Source organism: Camelina sativa, chromosome 11, assembly GCF_030686135.1.
Source record: "Camelina sativa cultivar CO46 ecotype springtype chromosome 11, ASM3068613v1".
Classification (NCBI taxonomy): domain Eukaryota; kingdom Viridiplantae; phylum Streptophyta; class Magnoliopsida; order Brassicales; family Brassicaceae; genus Camelina; species Camelina sativa.
This window is the reverse complement of record NC_141890.1, coordinates 33,407,522-33,434,076: the sequence shown is the minus strand read 5'-3', so window position 1 is coordinate 33,434,076 and position 26,555 is coordinate 33,407,522. Positions and strand designations below refer to the sequence as shown.

General features: G+C 33.1%; 3 protein-coding genes and 2 pseudogenes across 3 annotated transcripts; 3 read left to right on the top strand and 2 right to left on the bottom strand.

The window, feature by feature from the left end:
* Nucleotides 1–270: 270 nt before the first annotated feature.
* LOC147934745 (uncharacterized) lies at nt 271–4,633 on the bottom strand (annotated as a pseudogene).
* Nucleotides 4,634–7,381: 2,748 nt separating this feature from the next.
* LOC104724794 (rac-like GTP-binding protein ARAC2) lies at nt 7,382–9,988 on the top strand. Its single transcript, XM_010443344.3, has 7 exons — nt 7,382–7,720; nt 7,967–8,054; nt 8,180–8,289; nt 8,413–8,476; nt 9,378–9,442; nt 9,566–9,631; nt 9,719–9,988. The coding sequence occupies exons 1-7, from the start codon at nt 7,622–7,624 to the stop codon at nt 9,830–9,832; spliced, it is 606 nt and encodes a 201-aa protein (XP_010441646.1). The 5' UTR covers nt 7,382–7,621; the 3' UTR covers nt 9,833–9,988.
* A 2,831-nt stretch (nt 9,989–12,819) lies between these two features.
* Nucleotides 12,820–14,724, top strand: LOC104724793 (WUSCHEL-related homeobox 8-like). The gene is made up of 4 exons (XM_010443343.3): nt 12,820–13,103; nt 13,272–13,844; nt 14,149–14,378; nt 14,469–14,724. Exons 1-4 carry the CDS (start codon nt 12,959–12,961, stop codon nt 14,472–14,474), a joined length of 954 nt encoding a protein of 317 aa, XP_010441645.2. The 5' UTR covers nt 12,820–12,958; the 3' UTR covers nt 14,475–14,724.
* A 2,006-nt stretch (nt 14,725–16,730) lies between these two features.
* Nucleotides 16,731–19,047, top strand: LOC104728537 (uncharacterized; annotated as a pseudogene).
* Nucleotides 19,048–24,374: 5,327 nt separating this feature from the next.
* LOC104724792 (protein HEAT-INDUCED TAS1 TARGET 1) lies at nt 24,375–26,309 on the bottom strand. Its single transcript, XM_010443342.3, has 4 exons — nt 25,991–26,309; nt 25,485–25,594; nt 24,910–25,388; nt 24,375–24,817 (listed from the first exon to the last, which is right to left on the bottom strand). The coding sequence occupies exons 2-4, from the start codon at nt 25,576–25,578 to the stop codon at nt 24,566–24,568; spliced, it is 825 nt and encodes a 274-aa protein (XP_010441644.2). The 5' UTR covers nt 25,579–25,594; nt 25,991–26,309; the 3' UTR covers nt 24,375–24,565.
* Nucleotides 26,310–26,555: the final 246 nt, after the last annotated feature.

Sequence of the window (26,555 nt, the reverse complement as noted above, 5' to 3'; positions counted from 1 at the left end):
GTTTAAATTCAATGAAAATGAGATTTGGTTAAAGGGTAAATTAAAAAATTTAGGTTCTGTCCGTTTTGTGATCTAGACTAGACACAATATCTGGATTTAATATCTGGAAGTAGTATTTGGACACAACATCCATATACCGTTCGTTTGTGTTTTTAGTTCATTTCATCCATAAATTGTATTTGGAACTGTTTTTGTAAGCTGGTATATGTATTTGGATACAATACATGAAAATGATCAAAATACCCATTTTTTTGACAATAAAAGATTAGCTCATATGAGCCAATGAGAAGGAAAAACGTTTACAAACAACACATGATGCGGAGATGAACGCGCTTGGCGTGCCAAAGAATCCGCACTTACATTTGCACCTCTTGGAATTAGAGACAAAGAGAAAGAAGTAAATTTCTCCATGTCCATCTTGATATCGTCGAGGTAGGTCTTGAAGGCCAGCCAGTCCTGAGGCGAAGACACCATCTTCACCAAGTCTGAACAATCTGTATAAAAAACCACTTCCCGGTAGTCATGACCAATCATACACCGCAGAGCCCAACCAAATGCTTCTACTTCAGCATGCAATGGGGAAAGACTTCGCCGGAAGTTGGCAGCACCCCTCGTCGTCAAAGCTTCCTGGAAGGATGAACACACCTATCCTGCACCCGCAAAAGCATCTCATACTTTCCACGAGCCATCTACATAACACCGATAACCTGAATAACAAGTAGGAAAGTGACCTATTCGCCCCAATTCCCTAGCACTAGATACGTTGGGTATTGGTAATGGATCCTCCTCCACCTCCTCTACCTGAGCCTGTAACCAGGAAGACGCTTATCCAACCGCTAACCTCATGACATCCTCTGGTTTTTCCATCAAATTTAAAAAAACGCAAGTGTTTCTCGCTTTCCATATATATCACATGAGCCAAGGGAAAGCCTGTACCTACGAACCCGGATTTGATGGACCTAGGAAGTGATCCACATTGGCATACAAAGATTATGTAGGAAAGGATTCTGGACCAACAGGCACGTAAGCTAAGGCCCAAACCTGGCGAGCTGGGGGACACTGAAAGATCGCATTGTTTATTGATTCCTTTTCAGCCCCACATCTGGCACAACCTGGATCACAAGCAATACCCCGACGCCTCAGGGTTGCCGAGACCGAGATGCACCCAGACAAAACTTGCCACAAAAAATGCATAATCTTCGGTGGGCAAGACACTCTCCAAACCCCCGCTAGGAGAGAAGTAATGTTCGGCCCATACCGAGTACCCTGAGAAACCCTCTGCTTCGCCAAGCGTTCCGTAACATACCCTGATTTGACTGTATACTTTCCGGATTTTGTAAAATCCCCTTTATTTTGTGGTTTAGTAGTTTTAGTGATTTTGGTGCTGTTTATAGTTAAATAATTTTTATATTAAATTTAAATAAACATTTAATAAATATTTAAAAATGAAATCATCTTTTCTAATTTAAAAATACACTATAAAATTTTTGGTTATATCAATTAACATTAAGCATGTATTTTCTAAAATAACACAAAACACATTAAGCATGTATTTTCTAAAATAACACAAAACACATTAAGCATATATTTTGTTTCTAAAATAACACCAATAAAACTTTAATGTAAAATACACTCTATAATAAGTTCCAACAAAACCTAATAGTAATTTTGGTTTAATCAACATCTAGAATCTTATAGTAATCCTTTAAAATAAACATAATTTTGGTCCATATAGCACAATGTATGATCCTCTTCCTTGAGACAAGAGTGTCATGGTTCCCCTGCAACAATCACTCATCATAAGCCATCAATTAGACATTCACATCTTTACTAGTACATGAACAATATCAACATCGCAGATCAATATGAGCAACAAGATGCCAAAAACAATCAATGATCAACATTTCGAATCTAAATTCCATAAAACGAAAACTTTACTAGTATCCAAGTTCCATGGTTCCCCTGTATCCAAGTTCCCATCAAAACAAAGCCAAAAAATCTGTACAGAAAGAGAGACCAAGAGACTTGACCAAACAAAGCCGCAAAATTCACATAAGGCCACTATTATGAATGCAAATCTCAAATCTCAAAACCGAACAAGAATCACAACCCAAACCTCTCCAATTTCTCTCTAATCATAACCGCTACATTAACAAACAAAACCAAACAAGAATATGAAAAAGTCAATCGTGTTGACAAGAGTCATTGAAAGAAGTGTCGACCATAGTCGTTTGGGAAACTGTTGTGATGTTAATACGGAAGTTGACGTCATCTTCCTATATTTTCAGTTATAACATCACGTAGAGTCTCCATTGCTCTATCACCAGTTGGAATGTAAGGAGTATGTTCAATGTTACCTTCTTCTTCATTTTCTACAGCTTGGTCACCATGATTCTCATAATCATCTACCACCTCCCAATAAGCAAAATCACGGTCTTCATAGTGTGAATCTCGAATAAAGTTGTGAAGTGCCATAGTTTATGTCACAATCTTTATCCACTTTTTTAGCTAATACTTAGGATGTTTCCTATCTAAAATCCTCCACTTTACTTTCCAAACACCAAATGGTCTCTCTATCATAGAACACAAACTAGAATGTCTACGGTTAAACAGCTCTCTAGTGCTAGTAGGTGGTCCTCCCTTGCAAACATATCAAGATGATACCTAGCTTTACGATGAGGCCCTAGATAACGGTTCTAGTTGGGTAACCTGAGTCTACTAAATAGTACTTGTCATTTGGTGGATGAGGGAAGGAAGGTTCATGAGTAGCACAAGGTGTTTAAACTTTAGTGTCATGTGCTCTAACAGGAACTCTAACATAAGCAAAGATAAATTTCATGCTGAAGTTACATATCGCTAGAACATTTATTGTTGGTTCAGATTTTCTACCTCTATATGCTTCCGCACTATTTGATGGAGGGCGAACATATATATGAGTGTCATCCAAAGAATCAATGCAGTTTTCAAAAAAAGGCCAATACCTACTATCGTTTACTAGTTTAGGACTAGGTTTTGCAAACTCACCTCTGGATGTCTTCACTATATCTGCAAGCTTCAGCAGAACCCCAAAAACATCATCTAGCTTTCTTTTTACTGTATCCAAAGATTGCTGATATCGTTCAGCTACCCAGACTGTTACATCTTGTGCCACCATTTCAATAAACATTGCTACACTCTCTTCAAGATAGACATGGCATGATTCTTCAAGTTTATATTTCTGTGATAGTACCTGACATAAACTCAAAAATGTACCTTGATTCATACGTAGGATATCAGAACACTGTTTCTCAGACTCAAACATAAACTGTTGCACCCGGCGTCAACCTCCACCTCGATCTGTCCTTTGCATCTCTCGATGAGTATTAACTCCATATACTTCTTGTATTGCAGAATACATACGTTCTTCTTCCTTTAATATCAAGTCCAAGTCATCATCCTCAAATGATGGTCTAAATGTATATTGATTTGACGCTCCGCAAGTAACTCTGAAAGATACCTGCTAACACAGAAACATGTGCATCTTATATACAATTTAGAAAAGCCTCAAAGACAGAGTAAACGTACAAGCAGATTATGTGAAGTGGATCTAATCAATCAAGAATAAAAACCAACAACAGCTTGTCCTGCACGTCTTTTCCGAGTATACTTTGGTACTTTGGAAGCTGTGGGAGCATTAGAAGCTGAGGGAACATTGGAAGCTGCGGGAGCATTGGAAGCTGCAGGAGCATTGGAAGCTACAGGAGCATTTTCTTGTCTTGATTCAGATGCAGCCTCATCGTCATCTAACATCATGTTGTTGTCTAAATAGTTTTCACCCTGTTGAGCACTCCAACCCTCAACTCCAGTTATATGAACTGGTCCAAACATTTTTTCCATCAAATCAGTGTTTGGCATTGGTTTATCCTTTATCTTTCTAGCTCCAGGCCACTCCTAAAATAAAAAGTATACTTATATAAACTAGAGACCACAGAAGAAGAAAACAAATTCTAAAGAAGAAGTTATATACCTTACAACATTCATCCCACCAATCATCACTCATGTCTATGGACCCATTGGGATAATAGCTCATTACAGTTCTATTATGAGTCAATTTCCTGAAAGTTGAGTATTGCTTCTTACAAGTATTAAACTTTTTCCTAAATTTTACCCAAGTATGCTTCTCACCAAATGCATCAATAGAACTTGGATGTAATCGTTTGTTTCCCAGCTTCATTCATTATGTGGTTTCTTATATTGCCTTTTAGATTCTCTTCAAGTCGAAGTTCAAGATAAAACCGGGTTTGTTCATCACTCCATAGTAGAGTTTAGAAACACATAAACAAGGCAAAGGCTAAACATAGTAGAGTATAAACACATAAACCAATCACAAATCAGAAACCAATCACAAGACACATAAGGCAAAGGCTAAACATAGTAGAGTATAAACACATAAACCAATCACAAATCACAAACCAATCACAAGACACATAAGGCAAAGGCTAAACATAGTAGAGTATAAACTAAAGACACATAAACCAATCACAAGACCATACTAACTACAACTGAAGACACATAAATCGGATCACAAAGCACAAACATAAGTAGCAGAGAAGTAGAAGAGGATACTTACATCACTGCCTGGTATAGAAGTTATCGTTTACTCTTTGATTGCACAATCTGCAAAATTGAAACAAGCAAAGTCACAAACCTCATCGTTTCATCGATAGAAAATCTCTTAAGTACACAAGCTAAATTTCTTAAGAACACAAGCTAAATCTCATTGTTTCATAAACACCCAAATGGAAAAAAAATCAGAGATAACACATCTCTTAAGAACACAAGCTAAATCTCATTGTTTCATAAACACCCAAATGGAAAAAAAATCAGAGATAACACATCTCTTAAGAACACAAGCTAAATCTCATCGTTTCATAAACACCCAAATAGAAAAAAAATCAGAGATAGCAAATTTCATAAGAACAAGAGCTATATCTTATCGTTTCATAAACACCCAAGTGGAAAAAATCAAGAGTTTGCTTCTGCTGCAACATGAATTGAAACAAAAAATCAAATCATTAACAACAAAAGAATTACAAGTTCTGTGAGTTTGGAGAATCGGAATCAGAGCTGCGAGCTTCTTCTATGATGGATAATCGAAACCAGAGCTGCGAGCTTCTACAATGGAGTCGAGCTTTTGTGGTTGGCGAACGAAACAGAGAGCTTCTACAATGGAGTCGAGCTTCGGGAGTTAGAATATAGGGTTTGTAAATTTTAAATTTTAGGAGAATTAAAATTAAGGGTATTATCGTCATTTATAATTTCTGGATGAGTTTAATGTATTCGAACTCTCAAAAATATTTCATCCAGAAATTCAAATTTTTTTGGATCACATCTGAATTATTTCTTAAGTATCACTAAACGAATAATAACTTGCATTAGAATCGAGATACTGCATCTGACACCAAACAAACATCATTTTAATATAAAATATATATTGGAATTATAGTGTGACACTCTTTGTAAATTTCACAAAAAAATCTCTGCAATGACACTTTTGTAAAACAGAGGGAATATTATATACCATCACCACACTGGAAATATCCAGTAAACATGCTTCCATTGGTATGCTTAATTTGCATTTACTGAAAATCAAACTTGACTTGGTGTACAAGCATTAATTGAATAAATCTGCAGTTAGCACGTGGGATTATGCCCCAAGTGTTTAGAAACTCTAAGGTGGAGAGAGATTTCCAAAGACTGGTTTGACAAAAAGAAAAAGAGAGATCACGAGGCGCTCAATTAGCTCTGTAATTAAATCAATTAAATGATAGGAGAGTAATTAATGATTGTACAAAGAAGAAGAGGACGTGAGAGCGAGAAAACAGCTGAGAGAGCATGGCTCAACTTGTAGTCCTCTAAAAAGGTTTCTTGCAACACAAGGACTTTAGCAGCAACCAGTTCCCCAAATAGATCATATGAACAAGAGCATACCACAACTCCCTCTCGGAAGAAGCTGACTTTGTGATTTGGATTTAATACATTTTAGATTTCTCTTCTCGCAAAATTTATAAATTAATTAGAGATTCTTGAGGTTGGTATCTTCTTCTTTGGATACTACTTGATTCAAAAGTTAAGGTTATCGGTGGGCTTATTTTACAACTTTTTATCTGTTGTGAGCCTCTTTTAAACTTGTGGACTATTAAGCAAAAATCTTATAAAAACAAAGCATATTGAGAAAGTGATTACACACAAAGTCAGTTGTTAAGAAAGAAAGAATTCAATTACATAATATTTCTAAACGTGTTCTTTACGCGGTAGAGCCTTGGATGGTAACTTATACTTGAAGTGATTTTCGTACGATGCTAAAGCACCAAGCTACTTCTATAAACTCAAATTATGGAAATTGCTTTGTTATTTATCGATTGAATGCAGTGCAGTTGCCTAGGATACAACTTTGATGATTAGTCTAATTTTATCGAATCAAACTTTATTCCTCTATTCTCTACGAACAAAAATTTATTTACCTCCCATAAAAATAGTTTTGGATCTGCGTTGCATGTTTAAGTTTAATCATTCTTTTTTGTGTGTGTGTGTGCAAATGTTAATCATACATATATGGATCGTCGTATATTTGCAAGCGGGTGTGCAAAATACATGTCAATGTATATTTTTTGGAAAAAATAATAACGTAAATAAAAATGTTGGATGACGTCAACAAAATTATAGGTGAGGTAATGAAGAAGAAAAATGTAGATTGTATTTTTGAACACACTAAAAAAATAATAATATATAAGTCGATCCTGTCATTTTTTGAATGTAGTTAAAACGGGATCAAATAAGACAAAAACAAAAAATTGTTTCAAAAGTTCTAAGAGAAATAAGAAAAAGAAAAACACTAAAGTAAGTAAGATGAGAGTTCCTTCTCCAACACTTAAAAAAAATCCACTCACAACCAACACCAAACGGCTACATCACTTTCGGTGACCACATGATCTTGCACTTGAAGTAAAAGAAATACTCAATTATTACTAATCATTTTAACTCATTAATTCAAATAAACTAAATATACTAAACCAAGATGAAAGGCAAAAAGTGAGCAAACTTTAATTTCAGACTTTGGTGTTGTTTGGTTCGATTCGTAGAAATATCATTTTGGTTTGAAATTGGTTAGAAAAATCTTATCAAATTTGGAAAAAAAAAAAAATTTAAGTGAATAAATTTTATAATAATAATAAACTATTTTCAAACTATAAATTTAACAATAGTTCTAAGACGAATATAATTTCATTGTTTCAGTGGGTACTTGTCCGGTTTACTTGGTTAATTGTATATGAAGATATATAAAACGAAAACCAGTACTCAACTGTATGTATAAAGTTCCTTAATTCGGTATTACTTGGTTAATTTTGTATGTTTGCTTCAAACTTCATCCCCTTACCAATAAGAAAATAATAATTAACAATAAAATGTTGTAATCAGTATCATCCTCCTCACCAATAAACAATTACTGTATAATCATCACAAAAGCCTTTTTTAAGGATCCTTCACCGCGTCTCTTCTCTTCTGAACATAAAACCCAAACACAAACACAAGTTCATAAACAGAAAAGAATAAAAATATATTGAAAGCAGAAGCAAAGAAAATGAGCACAGCAAGATTCATCAAGTGTGTGACTGTCGGAGATGGAGCAGTGGGAAAGACTTGTATGCTCATTTCATACACCAGCAATACTTTTCCTACGGTATCTGTATTTTTTTTTTAATATATTCATAAATCTATATATATATATATATATATATATATATATTTTTTTTTTTTTGTGCACCAAATATTTTCAAATTGATGTTTTAAGACTTTAAATGTTGTTTATGTTTTAAGATTTCATCGCAAATTATTAAGAGCTTAGAGCTTGGTTTAACCCCAAGCTACTGAATCTTTACAATCTGTTCTTCTTGAGATATAAATGATTTAACTATCTAAATTACAGGATTATGTTCCAACGGTCTTCGACAACTTCAGTGCGAATGTGGTGGTCGATGGGAGTACTGTGAACCTTGGCCTGTGGGATACGGCCGGTACGTTTGATTACTTGATTTTACTAAAACTGATTTTTGATATATAGTTTTTTTTTTTGGGTCAAAATTTTTGATATATATTTAAATACTGGTTTTGATAATTATAATTAATGTGGAATAATCAGGGCAGGAAGATTATAATAGGCTTAGGCCTTTGAGTTACAGAGGAGCAGATGTGTTTTTATTAGCTTTTTCCCTAATTAGCAAAGCCAGTTACGAGAATATTCACAAAAAGGTAACTTTGAATTCTCTTATATATATATATATATATATATATATACATAAAATTTGATTATGTTTAAGCATTTCTGCGTAAGAATTGTCGAGGTTGATTAATTAATCTGTTGTTGATTAATAGTGGCTTCCGGAGCTGAAACATTATGCGCCTAACATCCCCATTGTGCTCGTCGGAACAAAATTAGGTAAAAAAAACCATGGTAGTTCTTTTCTTAAAAACATTTAAGCATTTGCATCAGAATATATTAGGTCTTTGATTAGTAATCAGCAGGTAATATAGAATAAGGATTATGGGATATCTCAATATAAATATGACCATAGACCTTTTTTAATTTGCAAACAAAGGAAAATAAAAAAAACACACTAGTAGATGTTACTTTTCCTTGTATATAACTAAATATACTTTTTTTTTCTTTGGTTTTAATGTGAAGATACTACTCTGTTTTTTTGTTTTTTTTTGAATGAACTTTTATTGAATCAAAAACCGCTTTGACAACAAACGCACCAAACTTTGAAAGTTCTCGAATATATTATCGAGTAGCATACCAAATCTCCATCCCTTTTTTTGTCGTATTTAGCATCTTCCATACTTGGAAGCGATGGCAATGTGTTGCGGTTTTTCTGGTCTACGTAAGCACTTGATGAGTTGAAGAGGATACTATGTTTTACCATTTCTCTCCTGCTAGATAATAATGTGTTTTACTCTGAATAATTTTTTTAAATCACTAAATAATATGTTATTTAAAAAATAGCACCACAATAATTAAGTAGAGTTTTTATTTAAACTGTTAAAGAAACGTCAAAGAAATGCTTTGCTTTAGCAATATAAAAATGTTGATTTTCTTTGAATATAAGTTAACATTAAATGCAAAAAAAAAAAAACAAATAGTACCACAATTAAATGTGTTTTGCCAAAAAAGAAAAACAGAGCTATATGGTTATTCACCTGATTCTTTACTATTTTGTTATGCTACAATTTTAATGAAAATCATGCGAAAATAAATAATCATTTAAGAATTTGATAGTTTATAAACAGTTATATTTATCCAATAGCAGAAAAGTAATGTTACACAAAAATGAATTCAGATTTGAGGGATGACACGCAGTTCTTGAAAGATCATCCAGGAGCAGCTTCTATAACAACTGCTCAGGTAACATAATAAATAATTTTCTTTATTTTATGTACTATATATTTTTTTTTGTCGTCAATACTGTAAATTAAAATAATCATAAACTGTGATTTTGAAATTAGTATGAATGAATTTGAGTAACAGGGAGAAGAATTAAGAAAGATGATTGGAGCCGTAAGGTACTTAGAGTGCAGCTCCAAAACCCAACAGGTATTTAAATTTTGCATAATGAGCATTAAGGTTAAAACACTATAATAAATTCTTGAAACTGAAAAAGGTTTTTTTGTTCGTTAATAGAATGTGAAAGCAGTCTTTGATACAGCAATAAGAGTAGCTTTGAGGCCACCAAAGGCAAAGAAGAAGATAAAGCCATTGAAGACTAAGAGATCAAGATTATGCGTTTTCCTCTAATATTTGAACATTTAAATAAAATGTTTATATATTATACATGTGTTTCGTTTTTTTTTTCTTGGGTTACTTTTCTACTTGAAATAGTGTGGACTTTTCTAGTCATCAAATTTTTTTAATTGTTAAATCGCAAATTGCAAATGATATTCAGTTTAGCTTCTTCTGTGCTTTTAAGACCCTGGAAAATCATCACATACTTCAAAAAAATTAAAGGTCAAATCTTGTGGGAAAAGAAAGAAAAAACAAGTAAAGTCTTGAAGTGAATTGACTAATTTTATTTTGTTGATGTTAATATAAAAAGAATAATTTAAAAGGTTAATTGTTAGTTAATGTAGTGATTTCTTCTAGTAAAACGATTTTGAATCATCTTGAAATATGAACAAAAAAATAATTTGAATAAATCTTAACTATGCTTAGACAACGTATCATGTAACAGATAAATGAAAGGAAACATTTAAAAAAGATTTATATGTGTATTGGTTAAGAAGAATTTTATGGTCACTAGCTAACTGGTTTAATTTTACTAGACTCTCCCCTTAGTGTTGTTCTTTCATAATCCATATTATAGGTTTACCTCGTCGTCAACATTGTTGTTGTGGTTAATTGGCTATTAAAGTTAATACAGGGACTGCGATGGTATGATGGATTAGTAGTATGAAGAAAGATAAAATGTGTCCAATCTGATAATCATTAAAGCGGCGGGGATTGGCGAAAAATAGAAGAAACGTGTAGCAATGGTAAAAAGTGACAAAACTATACAACTTAAGTCAAAAAGAAACAAATATATTTGTCTCCCTAGCTATGTAATAAGCCCACTCTCTAGCTACTGCTCAAGTGCTCATTGCCTATCAACAACATAAACCATTGACACATCACTGTATAGTGTATATGTTCGGTTTTGCTTCGAAAACCAATTGCTATGTGTTCACACTTGAAAGGAAAGATATGCCCGTGTTATTCGCATGCATAGTAAAAGTAACGTATAATTAACCTTGTCGTTTTATTTTTATATGTTCATTCATTGTAATAGACACAAGATAAAATTGAAGGCTGAACACAAAGGAATGCTTCATCCAAATTTCTTGCTATTCTATACAAAATGTGTAATTGAGTAAACTCAGGTGCTATCAAAGTATCAAATGATATTAGATAAAACCCACATCGGATAACACAAAACATGCTTGTTATTAACTAATTTATCGTGTGAAAAAAGGAGGTGTGAACTCTTTTGTTAAGAGTAATTTTTTAATCGGCCCCAAATTTATTTAGTTAATAGGAAAATAATCAAAGTTATTATCCATGTTATGTAAACATAGAGTTATATACTATTAATTATGTGAAAAAAATATATATAAAAAAAAATATATATTTTTCTTGAACACAGTGTTTTCAAATCCACAAATATCTTACCCTAGAGAGTCAAGGGTTCATAGACCTCTTAATTCATTCACATTAATTATACTCTCTGTTCTTAATTAATCCAATTTTCAAAAAAATTCGCACATACTGAAAAAATATATTCAAAGTAATGACATCATTTTTCTAATTAATTCAAATTTTAGTTTTTCTAAAGATACTTTTAATATTTTTATACATTTTTATTAGTTATTGATGATGGATTATAAACGTCAAGAATTCTAAAACTCATTTATTTAAAATTTTTAATATGTAAGTTTTAGACTTTTAGTTAATATTTAAAATTGATTTAATTAAAAAAAATATAAAAGAAAATTACAAAATATACACTTCTATTTTGAGCTAATCCTAATTTTTGATTTCTCTAACAAAATCCTAGTTTAAATCTTCTGATATATCAATCAAAAAAATTTTATACAAATCTTTCGAAATATGATTTATAATATCAGCTCCAGAAATTATTTCTAACTGAATTTTATTTGAATGAAAAATAAAAATGTTTCACAGAAGAATAAGAATAAAAAAAATATTGAAGAAAAAAGAGTTGGAAGAACAATTCTACGTGATTGTGAACATTTAAATATAAAATCAATAAAGTTGTATGAAGTATGAAGTTGAAATTTAGAAGAAGAAAAAGATATGTGTAACTGACTATTTGCTGCATGATTTTTCATGTCCCTTTTGTGTCGGATTTTTCATGTTTAGGGTTACTTTATTTTTTTATTTTTTTTTGTAACGGAATTTATAGTTAGTGTATGAAACAGAAAAAAGTGTTTATGACATTTCCAAAATTGTGTAAAAGTGAAAAAGAAAAAACAAAGAAGAGGAAGAAGCTGAAAAATCAGATAGTAAAATCCAAAAACGGAAAAAAAAAAAAAAAAAAAAAAAATCACGTTGATTCAAAGTCTTCCGTACTTTGTGAAGATATATATGAATTGTATCTTTCCTCATGGTCAAGTTAGATCAGAGAGTAAAACAAGCCATTACTTACTTATGCACTAACAGTTACCATTGTTTTTATTTTGTCTATTAACCACATACTTAAAAGAAAACAGTCATCATATAAAATAAGTCCATTAGTTACTTCTTTTATTGTTGACTAGGTATTTAATGAATAAAATGTATATGATCCTTTCAGTCAATCTGAATCTCCACCTTACTTAACTATTTGTCCAACCAAACTTAATTATTTATAAAAAAAATTGTATAAATATTTATCTTGACATAGATATATAAATCGAATTGCATTTAACAGAAAATAAATACTTAATAATTGATTAAAATCACCAGTTATATAATATGTATTACCTGATAATTGGTTTGTAAATTTAGTCTAAGAATACGAATCTAATTAATCTGAATTAAATAGCAATTAATCTGCACTAAATAGATACACAAGAATGAAATGAACGTAAACAGAAGAAAAGTATCAATTGATAAAATAAAAACTTAGTCTCCTTTGAAATACATACAATATATGCAATTTCCCGTTTCTGTTTTTTTTTTTTCTCTTTCTCTAATTTTACGTTTTATAATGTCTATTAGTTATTAAATGCAGTCAAATGCAAAACCAAAGGGTAGGTAAAGAGGCTAATATATAACGTGAGAGTAGCTTTGTTATTCTCTCATTACCCTATCAACCCTAAGTATTCTCTCTCTATCATAATCATTATCACCATATCATCATAATCATCATCATTACACTGCACCATCATGTCATCCTCCTCAAACAAAAACTGGCCAAGCATGTTCAAATCCAAACCTTGCAACAATAATCATCATCATCAGCAACATGAGAGTGGTTCTCCATCTTACATGCACTACTCTAATTGCAACATATCTTCTTCCTTCTCCTCAGGTATTTACAAAAAATTACATCATCGCCTTCATTCATTTTTCTTCGAATAGTTTATATTGTGTTAGTTTTACTTGATTGTAGAAGCAAAGCGATATATATGATCGATGTTACTTATTTGTGTATATGTTAAGACATGCATGATGATGATATATACGCTTTATGAATTAGATCGTGTACCAGATCCTAAACCGAGATGGAACCCTAAACCTGAACAGATTCGGATACTCGAATCAATCTTTAATTCTGGTATTGTTAACCCACCGAGAGAGGAGATCCGAAGGATCCGGATCCGGCTTCAAGAATACGGTCAAATCGGCGACGCAAACGTGTTTTACTGGTTTCAAAACCAGAAATCTCGAGCAAAACACAAACTTCGTGTTCATCACAAAAGCCCTAAAACGTCAAAGAAAGACAAGATCATAAGTCCTGGTATCGATGCTGATCATTGTTTTAGTTTGGTTCACCAAGAAACCGGTTTATTTCCGGTTCAAAACAATGAAATGTTGGTAACCCAACCTGCCGGTTATCCATCCTCCGTTCAAAATGATCTGAGCGTGGCTCAAACAGGGTTTGGTTTTGGTGATTTTGTTGTACCGGTGGTAAGGGAAGAAGGTGTGGCATTCCCCGAGAATGATGAAAGCTTGGATAAGATTCCGGCAATCAATTTTTACGGTGGAGATGGAAATGGCGGCGGTGGAGATTGTTTTTCTCCTCTTCGATTGACCACAAATCAATCTCAAGGTAATTAAACATTTCCATATAGTAATATTAAATAGTTCAATTAGTTGGTTTTTTGGGCATGTTTAATGTTATATAGATAATTGATTCATATTCTTAGAATATATATATATATATATACCGTATATTATTTATAATTTACACATCAAATATTTTTGAAATGATTAGAATTTACACATGTAACACATCACACATATATATATGTATTGATATCCATCTATATGTATATTATTTACCAAAAATTAGTTTTATTTAATTATGTTGACTAACATTAGTTATTAAAACGTGTTTCATTGATGATACAAAGAACAAGCTATAGTATTTCATGGTGGTGAAAACGTTGAAGATTGTGTTTCTCCGGATAAATTGACCGTATTTATTAACGACATGCTTTTCGAAGTGGTTGCGGGATTGTTCAACGTTAAGGAAGCTTTTGGAAACGATGCTATTTTGATCAACTCTTTTGGTCAGCCTATTTTTACAGATGAAAATGGTGTTACTTTTCAATCTCTCCAAAACGGTGCCGTATATTACCTTGTGAGTTTTTTTTTTTTAAGAAAAAGTTTTAATGATTTTGCAATAAATATCTTGTAAGGATAGCTAAAATAATTTTTTTTTGGTTTGCAGATATAGAGGATATTGAAGATCAAGTGTTATCGTAGACAAATATAATCATATTTTAATAAAGAATTTCTGTGATTTATTTAGTTATTAATTATATCAATTTATTGTTTTGTATCTTTAAACTTATGACATCATGAACTTTCCTTTTTTTACTCAAAGAAAATTTGATTTACTTAAAAAATGTCATTACATAGGGATTCCACAAGCCAAACAGGCTTTGTACAAACTCAACATAGTAATCAGTATTTTGGCAACCGAATTTCGCTAGTGTATAAGCAACTACATTACAAATCCTCTTTGTAAAAGTACAAATAAAATGTTGGAACTTAGATCTCCATAGGTGAATATCTCTAAGTAGATTCGTAAGAGAAGTATTTCCCTAATGTCCATTGACAAGTTTGATGAGAGTCTCAGAATCACCTTCAAAAATTATCGAATTATAGCCTTGGATCCATGTATGTTGTAGAGCCGATAATAACGCCTTCGCTTCTGCTTCTAATGTTGATTCAGAAAGAGATAGTTTTGTTGCTCCCCAAACCATATTTTCCCCATATTGATTCCGGATAATCCATCCCCGTCGCTACATGGCTGTGAGAATCATAGGCTGCATCAAAATTACATTTAAACATAGGAGAGATTGGAGGAGACCAAGAGGATATGATTGGATTAGGATTGGTTCCATTACTAGTTATAGTATGTAAAAGGTTATTTATTCATTCTTTTGTTTCAAAGAGTGCTTTTAAAACCGTTTTTGTAGCTCCTTCACGAATGCCATCAAACACCAGAGTGTTTCTTGCTTTCCATATTCACTATAATAGCCAAAAAGATAAAAGAGAGTCTTGTATATTGTTTTGTTGGTTTGCTAGATTGAGAAGAGTTGCAATGGATGACTCTGAATCCGCATCCAGTTGGTTTATGTTTTGGGAAGGGGTGTTCTACATACGCCAAACCATCTTTGCAAATGGACAGGTAAAGAGAGCATGAAGAATTGATTCATCCTCTTGATTGCATCTTGGACATATAGCGTCAATACTCATACCTCTGGTGCGTAGTAGAGTTGTTGTTGGTAAAGCTTTTAAGACAACTTGTTAGAGGAAATGTTTGATTTTTGGTAAAATTTGGAGCTTCCATATTTTATTCTTCAATTCGACTGAGCCATGAGGGATGTTTGGGCCAGGATTTGGATCAAAAGGATTGTGAGTGAGGAACCAATACCCCGATTTATCTGTATATTCCCCAAAAAGTGTATTGTTCAAGATTAGCTTATATTATGTTTCAACCTGTGAGATATATAATTTTTTGATAGGTGCACAATCTTCTGGAATGATATTGGTCTCTATTTGTTGTGTGTCCCAAGTACGGTAGTTCCTATTTTTTTAAGCAAGACCTCTGTTGTCATATTGCATTGTGGATCATTTGTTGTTACCGGTCGAGGCGGATGACCTTCTATTACATTATCAATGCGGAGGCAATGGAGCATTGTGGGTACAATTGACACCAATAAAAAATTAAAAATCTATCTAATGTACACTAAGTTTCTAAATATGTATCAGTCTAACTATGCGTTTGAACCCAATGCAATTGTGAGTTTGAACCCATTACATTAAACAAAGTAAAAGTGAGATAGATACCTAATCCAAAGTATAAAAAACCAATGATTTGAGTCATTTGACCCAATCAAGTTAAAAAAATCAACGTGAAGCCTAAATGATAAAAGTCTATAATGTTAATCAAACCCAATTGTAATCTGTAGCAATAGAATAACAACATAATTAAAAAAAATGTGTCGTTGAGTTAAAAAAAACAGTCAGTGACGATTCAGTTTGTTCAGAGAAGAATCACTTCCTCAAAGAAAATTCTGTCAGCTCTCTGCTCTCAGGACTCAGGCTACCGAATATCTTTGTCAAAATTCATTACTAGGCAACAAATTTTGAAACTTTTATACAATAAAATTGGTTGACTTTTTCTTCTTGAATCTTGGCAATCTTATGTTGCTTGCCGTTGAAACTTGAAATATTGTGTTCAAAATTTAAGCTTACAAGAACATGTTACAATTTATTTTTTAGTACTAAAATTTGAGCTTTGGTAAGAAGATATGAGGTATGTCTTTGTATGGACTATGGAGTTTATATCTTGTGTTTGTTTATATATATAAATGGTTCAAATCTGTGTCTGTGTCTTTCTTTTTTATTATGGTGTCTTCTATCTTTTGTCCATTATTCTCGTTTATGTTCTGTTTGTAGGTGAATTCTAACTTCAACATCAATGGATCGGTTTCTAAAAAGAAAATTTCCACCACCTATTGATGATTTGGATGACTTGCCATGGGATCCGGCTGATTGAAAAAGAATATTGTACTATCATCCTAATCAAAGAGACGAAGTAAGGCGTCTATATTTAACTAGGGGACCTTGTCAACACCGTAGTCATATCTTTCCACAAAGAAAGATAGGAAATTTTCAAAGGCGGTTTAATCCAAAATGGTTTGATAAATATAGTGATTGGTTGGAGTATAGTGTGGAAAAGGATGAATCTTTTGGTTTATGTTGTTATTTATTCAGAGATCACGTTGCAAAACGAGGAGGTATTGAAGCTTTTGTAACAGAGGGCTTTTGTGGTTGGAATAAGGCAAAGAGAATTGCTTCTCACGTTGGTGGTGTGGGCAGTTTACACAACAATGCCAAAAACAAGTGTGACAACTTGATGAGACAAGGTCAGTCTATCATACATTCTCTGCACAAGCAAACTGAAATTGTGAAAAATGAGTATCGTATTAGGTTGAATGCTTCGCTTGACACTTCAAGGTTCTTGCTACACCAAGGATTACCTTTTTGTGGCCATGATGAATCGGAAGAGTCATCAAATAAAAGGAATTTCTTAGAGCTTGAAGTATATTGCTGAGCAAAATGAGTTTATAAAAAAGGTTGTGCTAAATAATGCTTCAAAGAACAACCAAATGGTGTCTCCTCCAATTCAAAAGGATATTGTGCATTGCTTTGCTGAAGAAGTGATTAAATCAATTATTCAAGAAATTGATAACGATGTCTTTGGTTTACTCGTCGATGAATATGCAGATGTTTCCGATAAAGAGCAAATGGTTGTGGTTTTACGTTTTGTTGATAGATATGGGATCATCAAAGAAAGATTTGTTGGTGTTGTTCATGTGAAGGATACTTCTGCGATATCAGTAAAACATGCTATTGATTATATGTTTTCTAAATATGGACTGAGTATGAAAAAAGTGAGGTAGCAGGGTTATGATGGAGCTAGCAATATGAAGGGAGAATTCAATGGATTGAGAACATTGATTTCAAAAGAAAGTATCTATGCACACTATGTTCATTGCTTTGCTCATCAACATCAGCTAGTTGTTGTGGCAATTGCAAAAAAGCATTTTGAAGTTGGAAACTTTTTTGATATGATTTATGTTTTGATGAATGTGGTTGGAGCTTCATGTAAGAGGAAAGACATGATTCGAGAAAGTCATAGAAAGAAAGTAGAGGAAGAGATTAGTAATGGTGAAATTAGGACTATAACTGGACAAAATCAAGAGCTTTCACTTCAAAGACCTGGAACTACTCATTGGGGGTCACATTATAGAACATTACTTTGACTGGTTGAGCTGTTTACTTTCGTCATTGAGGTTCTCAAGTATATACAGGAGGAAGGCAGTGAGACCACAAAAAGAAGACAAGCATATGGTCTCCACAAATATTTTCACACGTTTGATTTCGTCTTCTATCATCAATTGATGCTACTTCTTCTCGGACTCACTAATAACTTATCAATGGCTCTACAACAAAGAGATCAAGATATATTGAATGCTATGTCATTGGTGAAGTTCACTAAACGACAACTGCAAAACCTTAGAGATGATGGATTCGATGCTTTTATGGAGAAAGTTCTCTCCTTTAGTGAGAAAAATAACACAGAAATGCTGAACATGGCGGGAGACTTTGTTGATTCAAGAATGCCAAGGAAAATAACTAATAAAAGCATCTTGCATCATTATAAGGTGAATTGTTTCTACACCGTCTTAGATATGCAACTTCAAGAGTTTAATGATCGTTTTAATGAGGTAAATTCTGAGCTACTTGTTTGCACAACGTCCTTGAGTCCGATCAATTGATTTTCTGATTTTGACAAATCAAAGCTGATGAGATTGGCTGAGTTTTATCTGGATGACTTTAGTTTTGTGGAGCGAAAATCTCTTGATCATCAGTTGGACATATATCATGATAATGTGCAGCAAGATGATATATTTACTAATTTGAAGAGTCTTGGAGATCTTGCTCAGGTCATGGTGGAGACAAGGAAGCATCTTTCACATCCTTTGATTTATCGACTTGTGAAGCTATCTTTAATTTTACTTGTCGCCGCCTCAAGCAATGAAAGATGCTTCTCGGTAATGAACATCGTGAAGACAACATCCCGCAACCGTATTGGTGATCAGTTTTTAAGTGATTGTCTTGTGTGTTATATCAAAATACATGATCTTGAATCTGTTATAAACGAGACGGTGATAAAACGTTTTCAAAACATGAGTGAGCGTAGGATACATCTTGAAGATGAAGGTTTGTGATGACTTATTTTGGGATGACTAGAGACTGGTTGTTTTATAATGACTTGTAATTGTATTGTTGCTGTTATAACCTTTCTCTTGATAATATTTATGGTTATGTTTTTATCGGGTTGTAAAAAGATTTAAACATTTATTTTGACACCATCAAACAATTTTTCTAGATCCGCCGTTGGTGGAGATGGAAACGAGATGGAAACGGCGGCGGTGGTGATTGTTTTTCTCCTCTTCCATTGACCACAAATCAATATCAAGGTAATTAAACATTTCCATATAGTAAAATTAAATAGTTCAATTATTTATTTTTTTGGGCATGTTTAATGTTATATAGATAATTGATTCATATTCTTAGAATATATATTTATAATGTATTTAACTTATAATTTACACATCAAATATTTTTGAAATTTTTAGAATTTACACATGTAACACATCACACATATATAGATATGTATTGACATCCATCTATATGTATATTATATATATATAAGTAAATTAATCTCAAAAAAAAAATATTAATCAACTATCGATTTTTTCTGGAACGGATAACGCATTCATACGTCTTTTTGTTGGAAAAGATGTTTTGGTCTATAGATTTGACTGTAAATTTTTTTGGGTAAATTAGTTTTATTTAATTATGTTGACTAACATTAGTTATTAAAATGTGTTTCATTGATGATACAAAGAACGAGCTATAGTATTTCGTGTGGTGAAAACGTCGAAGATTGTGTTTCTCCGGATAAATTGACCGTATTGTATTTATTAATGATATGCTTTTCGAAGTGGCTGCAGGATTGTTCAACGTTAAGGAAGCTTTTGAAACGATGCTATTTTGATCAAGTCTTTTAGCCAGCCTATTCTTACTGATGAAAATAATGTTACTTTTCAATCTCTCCAAAACGGTGTCGTTTATGCTGAACAAGATGACTCCTCGAGAAGAAGTTTCAATAATTTTGCAATAAATATCTTGTAAGGATAGCTAAAACAATTTTTTTTCGTTTGCAGATATAGAAGATATTGAAGATCGAGTGTTATCGTATACAAATATAATCATATTTTAATAAAATATTTATGTGATTTATTTAGTTATTAATTATATCAATTTACTGTTTTGTATCTTTAAACTTATGAAATCATGACCTTCCGTTTTTTTTACGCAAAGAAAATTTGATTTACTTAAATAGTGTCATTACATATGGATTCACAAGCCAAATAGACTTTGATACAGACTCAACATAGTAATCAATATTTTCACAACTGAATTTCGCTAGTGTATAAGCAACTACATTACAAATCCTCTTTGTAAAAGTATAAATAAAATGTTGGAACTTAGATCTCTATAGGTGAATATCTCTAAGTTGATTCATAAGAGAAGTATTTCCCTGATGTCCATTGACAACTTTGATGAGAGTCTCACAATCACCTTAAAAAATTATCGAATTATTTCCCTCTTGTAGAGCCAATAATAACGCCTTCGCTTCTGCTTCTAATGCTGATTCAAAAAGAGATATTTTTGTTGCTCCCCAAACCATAGGTTCCCCATATTGATTCCGGATAATCTATCACCGTCGCTACATGGCTGTGAGAATCATAGGCTGCATCAAAATTACATTTAAACATAGGAGAGATTGGAGGAGACCAAGAGGATATGATTGGATTGGGATTGGTTCCATGAATAGTTGCAGTATGTAAAAGGTTATTTATCCATTCTTTTGTTTCAGAGAGTGCTTATAAAACCGTTTTTATAGCTCTTTCATGAATGCCATCAAACACCAAACTCTTTCTTGCTTTCCATATTCGCCATAATAGCCAAAAAAGGTAAAAGAGAGTCTTGTATATTTTTTTGTTGGTTTGCTAGATTGAGAAGTGTTGCAATGGAAGAGTCTTCTAGTTAGTTTATGTTTAGGGAAGGAGTGTTCGACATATGCCAAACCATTTTTGCAAATGGACAAGTAAAGAGGGCATGAAGAATTGATTCATCCTCTTGATTGCATCTTGGACAGAGGCGTTAATACTCATGCCTTTGGTACGTAATAAAGTTGTTGGTAAAGCTTTTGAGACAACTCGCCAGAGGAATTGTTTGTTTTTTGATAAAATTTGGAGCTTCCATATTTTATTCTTCAATTCAACCGAGCCATGAGGAATGTTTGGGACAAGATTTGGATCAAAAGGATTGTGAGTAAGGAACCAATACCCCGATTTAACTATATATTCCCCATAAAGTGTATAGTTCCAGATTAGCTTATCTTCTGTTTCAACCTGTGAGATATATAATTTTTTGGTAGCTGCACAATCTTCTGGAATGATATTGGTCTTTATTTATTGTGAGTCCCAAGTACAATAGTTCCCAATATTTTTTTAATCTTGTCATATTGCATTGTGGATCATTTATTGTTACCGATCGAGGCGGATGGCCTTCTATTACATTATCAATGCCTAGACGTATCGACTTACCATCTCCAACCAATTATCGTGAACCTTTTTTTTATCAGATCAAGTCCATGTAACAAGGAAGACCATCAATAGGATTGATTTTTCCGGTTTTTTGCATCAAAAAGGTCATCATCTCGATAATAACGCGTCTTCATAATTCTTGCGAAAAGAGAATTTGGAAATTTAAGAAGTCTCCATGCTTGTTTCGCAAGCAGGGCATCATTAAACTTCTCTAAGTGTCTGAAACCTAGACCACCCTCTTTTTTTGAGTGTTTTAGTTTCGACCATGAAATCCAAGGGATACCTTGTTGATGAGAATTTCTTTCCCATCAGAAATTCATTAGTAAAGCTTCTATCTGAAATGACACTCTTTGCTAATTTAAAACAAGACATAGCATACACAGACATTGAAACTACAATCGATTTAAGCATTACTTCTTTCCCTGTCACCTTTCTTCTTCCGTCTGAACTGTTCCGGAAGTCTAGATATTTCTCTCCTCCTCCATGGTTTGGTATGTTGAGAATCGATTTTAGTCTGTCTTGAATTTATCCATAGACTCGAGAGCCAAAAGTTATCATTGACTTTAATGTATTTATTTTCTGGCCTGAGTAGTATTCATAGATATCGAAAACATCTTTCAAAGCTTGGCAGTTTCGTCTATTAGCTTGACAAAAGAAGAGGGAGTCATCAGCAAACTGTAAATGAGTGATGCTTGGTACACCATTACCTATTTTAATTCCCCTAATATCACCATCCTTTGCTCTAGAGGTTATTAAATGACTAAAAATGGCTGAGCAGAGTATGAAAATGTAAGGTGGCAAGGGATTTCCCTGGCGTATTTCCCGTTCTGGTTTTATATTACCATAAGGCACACCATTGATCAAATCAGAGTAGTTGACAGATTTCAAAATCGACATGATCCATCTAGTCCACTGATTGCAAAAACCAAAAAAGTTGTAGTGTTGTTTTTAAGAAATTCCATTCAACTCTGTCATATGCTTTATTGACATCAGTTTTTACTGCCATATATGTTTTTCAAACTCATTTTCGAACTTTCAAAGAATGCATCAGTTCATGAGCAATCATTACATTATCTTGTATGATGTGGCTTGGAATGAAAGCAGCTTGTGCATCAGAGACGATACCATTTAGGTGTTGTTTCAGTTGTTGGACTAAACACTTGGAGGCTATCTTACAGAGGACATTGCAGAAGGCTATCGGACGATAATTAGAAAGTGTTGTTGAAAGAAAAAAAATGAAATTAAGTTATAGCTTCACTAAAATTTGTTCCCTATATATCTTTTCTTATGTTCTCCTTGTCTTTTTTTTTTCTTTATCTTATATTTTGTTGAGGTTGGATAACCAATAACTGTACATGTTTTTTTGTGTGATTAATATTTTTCTTTGTATATATGGTTTTTAGTAAGGTAACTAATAATTTTTAGATTGTGAAATTTCAACTAAAAGGTCACATGGTTTTTTTTTTTTTTCAACAACATGAGTATATCAATAATTTGTTAAAGTTTTAAATACACATCATTTTGCAATTTTTTAAAAAAGTGCACTGAAAATTTGGGCGGGCCAGTGGTTTTGTTAATGGATGCGAAAATATATATGCATACAAATTTTGGAGTAAGCATTCTGTGAAAGAGGTTTCCTAACGGATTTTGACAATTTACATTCTGTTATTTATCCGTTTATTTCTTAGTAATCCTATTGTTATATTGTATTGGGTATAATTGGTGATCACGTCTAAACGAGGCGGTTAAAAAATTATCAGCGGTTGTAAAAGAAGCGGTTAAAAAGAAAGCGGTTAAAGATAGCGGATAAAAAAAATGGTGTGATAAAAGAGAACGATTGAGTATTTATATTGATTGGTAACATTATAGCGGTTGAATAGTATAAATTATATTAAATTATCAAAAATTGAAAATAAATTTAATTAAAAAATAAAAATATGGAAGATGAAATATTTATATATATGTTAAAAAAAATTACCAGGTTAAATCTATTGTAATGCACATGTAAAATTAATTTTATAGACAGATTAAATATTTAATAATATAATAATTAAAAGAACAAATAATAAAATAATACAAAAGAAGTTACTGTACAACCACCTAAAACAAACGTACCATGTAAAAGAGAGTTTGCAATCACTCTTCCAACCACCTCAAATCTATTTTGAACGTTCATTATAACCACCAAATCTAACCACTCTTATGAACCACTCACTCCAAACCGCTCGCAAACAAGCTTAATTATGTTAACAGACGCACATTCTCCACTTTCGAAGGTATGAAGCCATTATTAAGTACCCCCATCCTCTGTCTAAACAGCTGCATGACTTCTCTTTAGTAAGGTATTTATGAGTGTGATTACTTCTCCTTCATGTTAGTTAGTCTTTGCCATGTGAGTTGAGGATTTTTTTTATTGCCACAGAAATAGATTAGGTTCTTTACTTTTGACGTTAATTTCACGTACTATTTTAACTCTAAAATCCATTCTATGGCTAGAAAATCCAGAATAATTGTATGTGATGGACCAGAGAGACCTAGTTAATGCAATTATCTCATAACTCATACAAACTTGACAAGTCACTTAAATATAGACCGTTGCAAGTTCCAACGATATAAACCATTACACACGAAATAGCATGTTGTATTGTATCTCTAATTTGTTAAAATCATAGTTACTACCTGGCCTGCACAATAGGACCCAACTTTGAACACACAAAGAACACATTAAATAATTTAAAGGTCACTAAGAAAAGTATATATTGATTCTGAGGTCCAATGCCCAATCATTGTCACATGACTCACATTCAACAGATCGGTACGAAATTTATCTTTAGAAAGAAGCGATTAACTTCTTAAAAACACCAAACACCGATGAAAGTCTCATAAGAAAATCTTAATTTCAGACAAACAAACTGAGTTCCACAACAAACATAGGGTTTTCAAGGTACTTAACTTCTTAAACAGAAAATAAGTCTGATAAAAGCATTCTTAATATTAGAACCAACGAACAAGTTCCATAACTAGCATAAAGTTGTCCAGATCACTTACCAAGATCTCATCGCTTGTTTTAGTTGATAGATAAGCGCGGGGCACAGAAGTCAACAAGCAGACATGTTGGCTCTTTGACCTGAGACTCGTCATCACCATTAAGCGGGAGAAGCACAAGTCTCGCAGACACTTTGACAAACGAAGTCTTCTTCTTGTAGCATAGCTTCACAGTCACAACAAGGCTTCCCTCGATCCTCTCCACAGCAACTATCATCACATCTCTAAGCCCAACATATCGTGTTCCATCACCTGAAGGGCCTTCATAAAGTCCCTACCACACAAAAATTGAACAAAGATTAGAACAAAATCTTTTGTCATTATTAATCTCTGAAAACTTTTGAAATTTCACTAACAAGGCTTTACCTTCTCTCCAACACGATCAATCTCAGGACTGAACAGATGCAGTCTCGCTCCCACTGGTTGTTTCATCAACAGCTTCACTGCTGCATCCAGATTCTCAGCCTCAATCACTTCTCCTTTCATGGGAACACGAGGTATGTGACAAGCAAATGGAGGAGCCTTGAACGAGCATCCCAAATGACCCCAAAGTTCTCTTCTCGGCAACCCATTTTTGAAAGCACATTCAAGGCAGTCTTTGACAGTGAGCTGACGGCGTTCTTGATCAATTTCTCTCTGCCTATCCTCCATCTTGGTCTGAACATGTTCTTCCATGTACCGAAGGACATTTTCGATAGTGAAGCTTTCTCCCTGCACGTCCTCCTTGCCAGCGTTATCCACCAAATACTGAGCTGAGTACTCAGTATACGCAGAGTCGAGCTTGAGGATAACCCGTGCAGAGCTAATCAGATTCACCGCTACCATAGCTGCATGTTCAGATTCATCTGCAAAGACCAAAGAAACAGTTGTAGTCAATTCATCAGTTAAAAAGTTAAAAACCACTATCACAGTTTCTCATTGATTCTAGATAGATAAGTTACCGTAATCTTCTCGCTCCATGTTTGCTCGTTCGCAATCAGGATGACAGAGGCCAGCAGTTCTTCTAGCAGATTGTAAAAACAGATCAGTCATCATCTTCGATTACTTATCCCTGATTGTAGAAACAAGCACAAGAAAACACATTCATAAATCCGGAGCAGAAGAAGAAGAACACAATCAGAAAATAAGACCTCTAACTATAGCCTTAAGTATCAACATGTTTTCAAGTTTTGACATAAACATAACAACCAACTAAGCTTTTTAGACTCTAAACCATAGTTTGTACTAACAAGGTTACCAAACTAACAATGATAGCTTCTTTAACTCAAACCTAAAGAAGGATTCCAGCATCGTTCATCTAGGAAAACCCTAAAACGTAACTTCAAAAGTTCATTTTTTTTTCCCAATAATCGCACTGGGAAAGGCTAAATCATGAGCAGGATCGTAAGAAAAGGTGTTGAGAGAATCACCAATCCAACAGATAAAGCAAAGATCGAGAGAAAGTTACCGGACGAGGAGGCACAAAGTGAGAGAGAGAGAGACGAGGATCAGAAGGAGACTGTCGCCATCGGCCGTCGCGTAGAGAGAAAAAAACACACACAGAAATGAGAGAAAGTTTAAGGAAACCCTATTTTTACCTCTGCTCAGTCCCCAAAACGATGTCGTTTGAAAGACTTCAACCTTTACTCCTCAGATATACGTTGCTGTTTGCCAATTTTCCTTAACACGACGACGTTTTCTCGAGATTGCCAATGTTATTTTTTTCTTTTGGGCCAGTTGTTAACAGCTAGATGTCAAGATCAGGAGGATAAATAAAATGAAGTTTCTCTTTTAAGGGTGTATTTAAATTATATTATAAGTGATTTATGTTATTTAATCATTGATTAAAAAATGTTTTAAAATCCATTATTATTGAATTAAAGATTTAAAAATCTATCTTAAAATTCACTGTTATTCAAAACAGTTTATGGATTTGGATTTTAATAAGTTCTAGAGATATGGAGAATTTGAGAGGATTTATTTAGTTAAAAATACAAAAATCCATGATTTTAGTGAGATTTAAAAGAATTTTA

Coding starts and splice junctions, on each gene's coding strand:
- LOC104724794 (XM_010443344.3), top strand. CDS start 7,622: ATGAGCACAGCAAGATTCATCAAGTGTGTGACTGTCGGAGATGGAGCA. Junction 8,055..8,179: donor TGGCCTGTGGGATACGGCCG/GTACGTTTGATT, acceptor TGGAATAATCAG/GGCAGGAAGATTATAATAGG. Junction 8,477..9,377: donor GCTCGTCGGAACAAAATTAG/GTAAAAAAAACC, acceptor AAATGAATTCAG/ATTTGAGGGATGACACGCAG.
- LOC104724793 (XM_010443343.3), top strand. CDS start 12,959: ATGTCATCCTCCTCAAACAAAAACTGGCCAAGCATGTTCAAATCCAAA. Junction 13,104..13,271: donor ATCTTCTTCCTTCTCCTCAG/GTATTTACAAAA, acceptor TTTATGAATTAG/ATCGTGTACCAGATCCTAAA. Junction 13,845..14,148: donor GACCACAAATCAATCTCAAG/GTAATTAAACAT, acceptor GATGATACAAAG/AACAAGCTATAGTATTTCAT.
- LOC104724792 (XM_010443342.3), bottom strand. CDS start 25,578: ATGATGACTGATCTGTTTTTACAATCTGCTAGAAGAACTGCTGGCCTC. Junction 25,389..25,484: donor CATGGAGCGAGAAGATTACG/GTAACTTATCTA, acceptor TGGTCTTTGCAG/ATGAATCTGAACATGCAGCT. Junction 24,818..24,909: donor TTGATCGTGTTGGAGAGAAG/GTAAAGCCTTGT, acceptor TTTGTGTGGTAG/GGACTTTATGAAGGCCCTTC.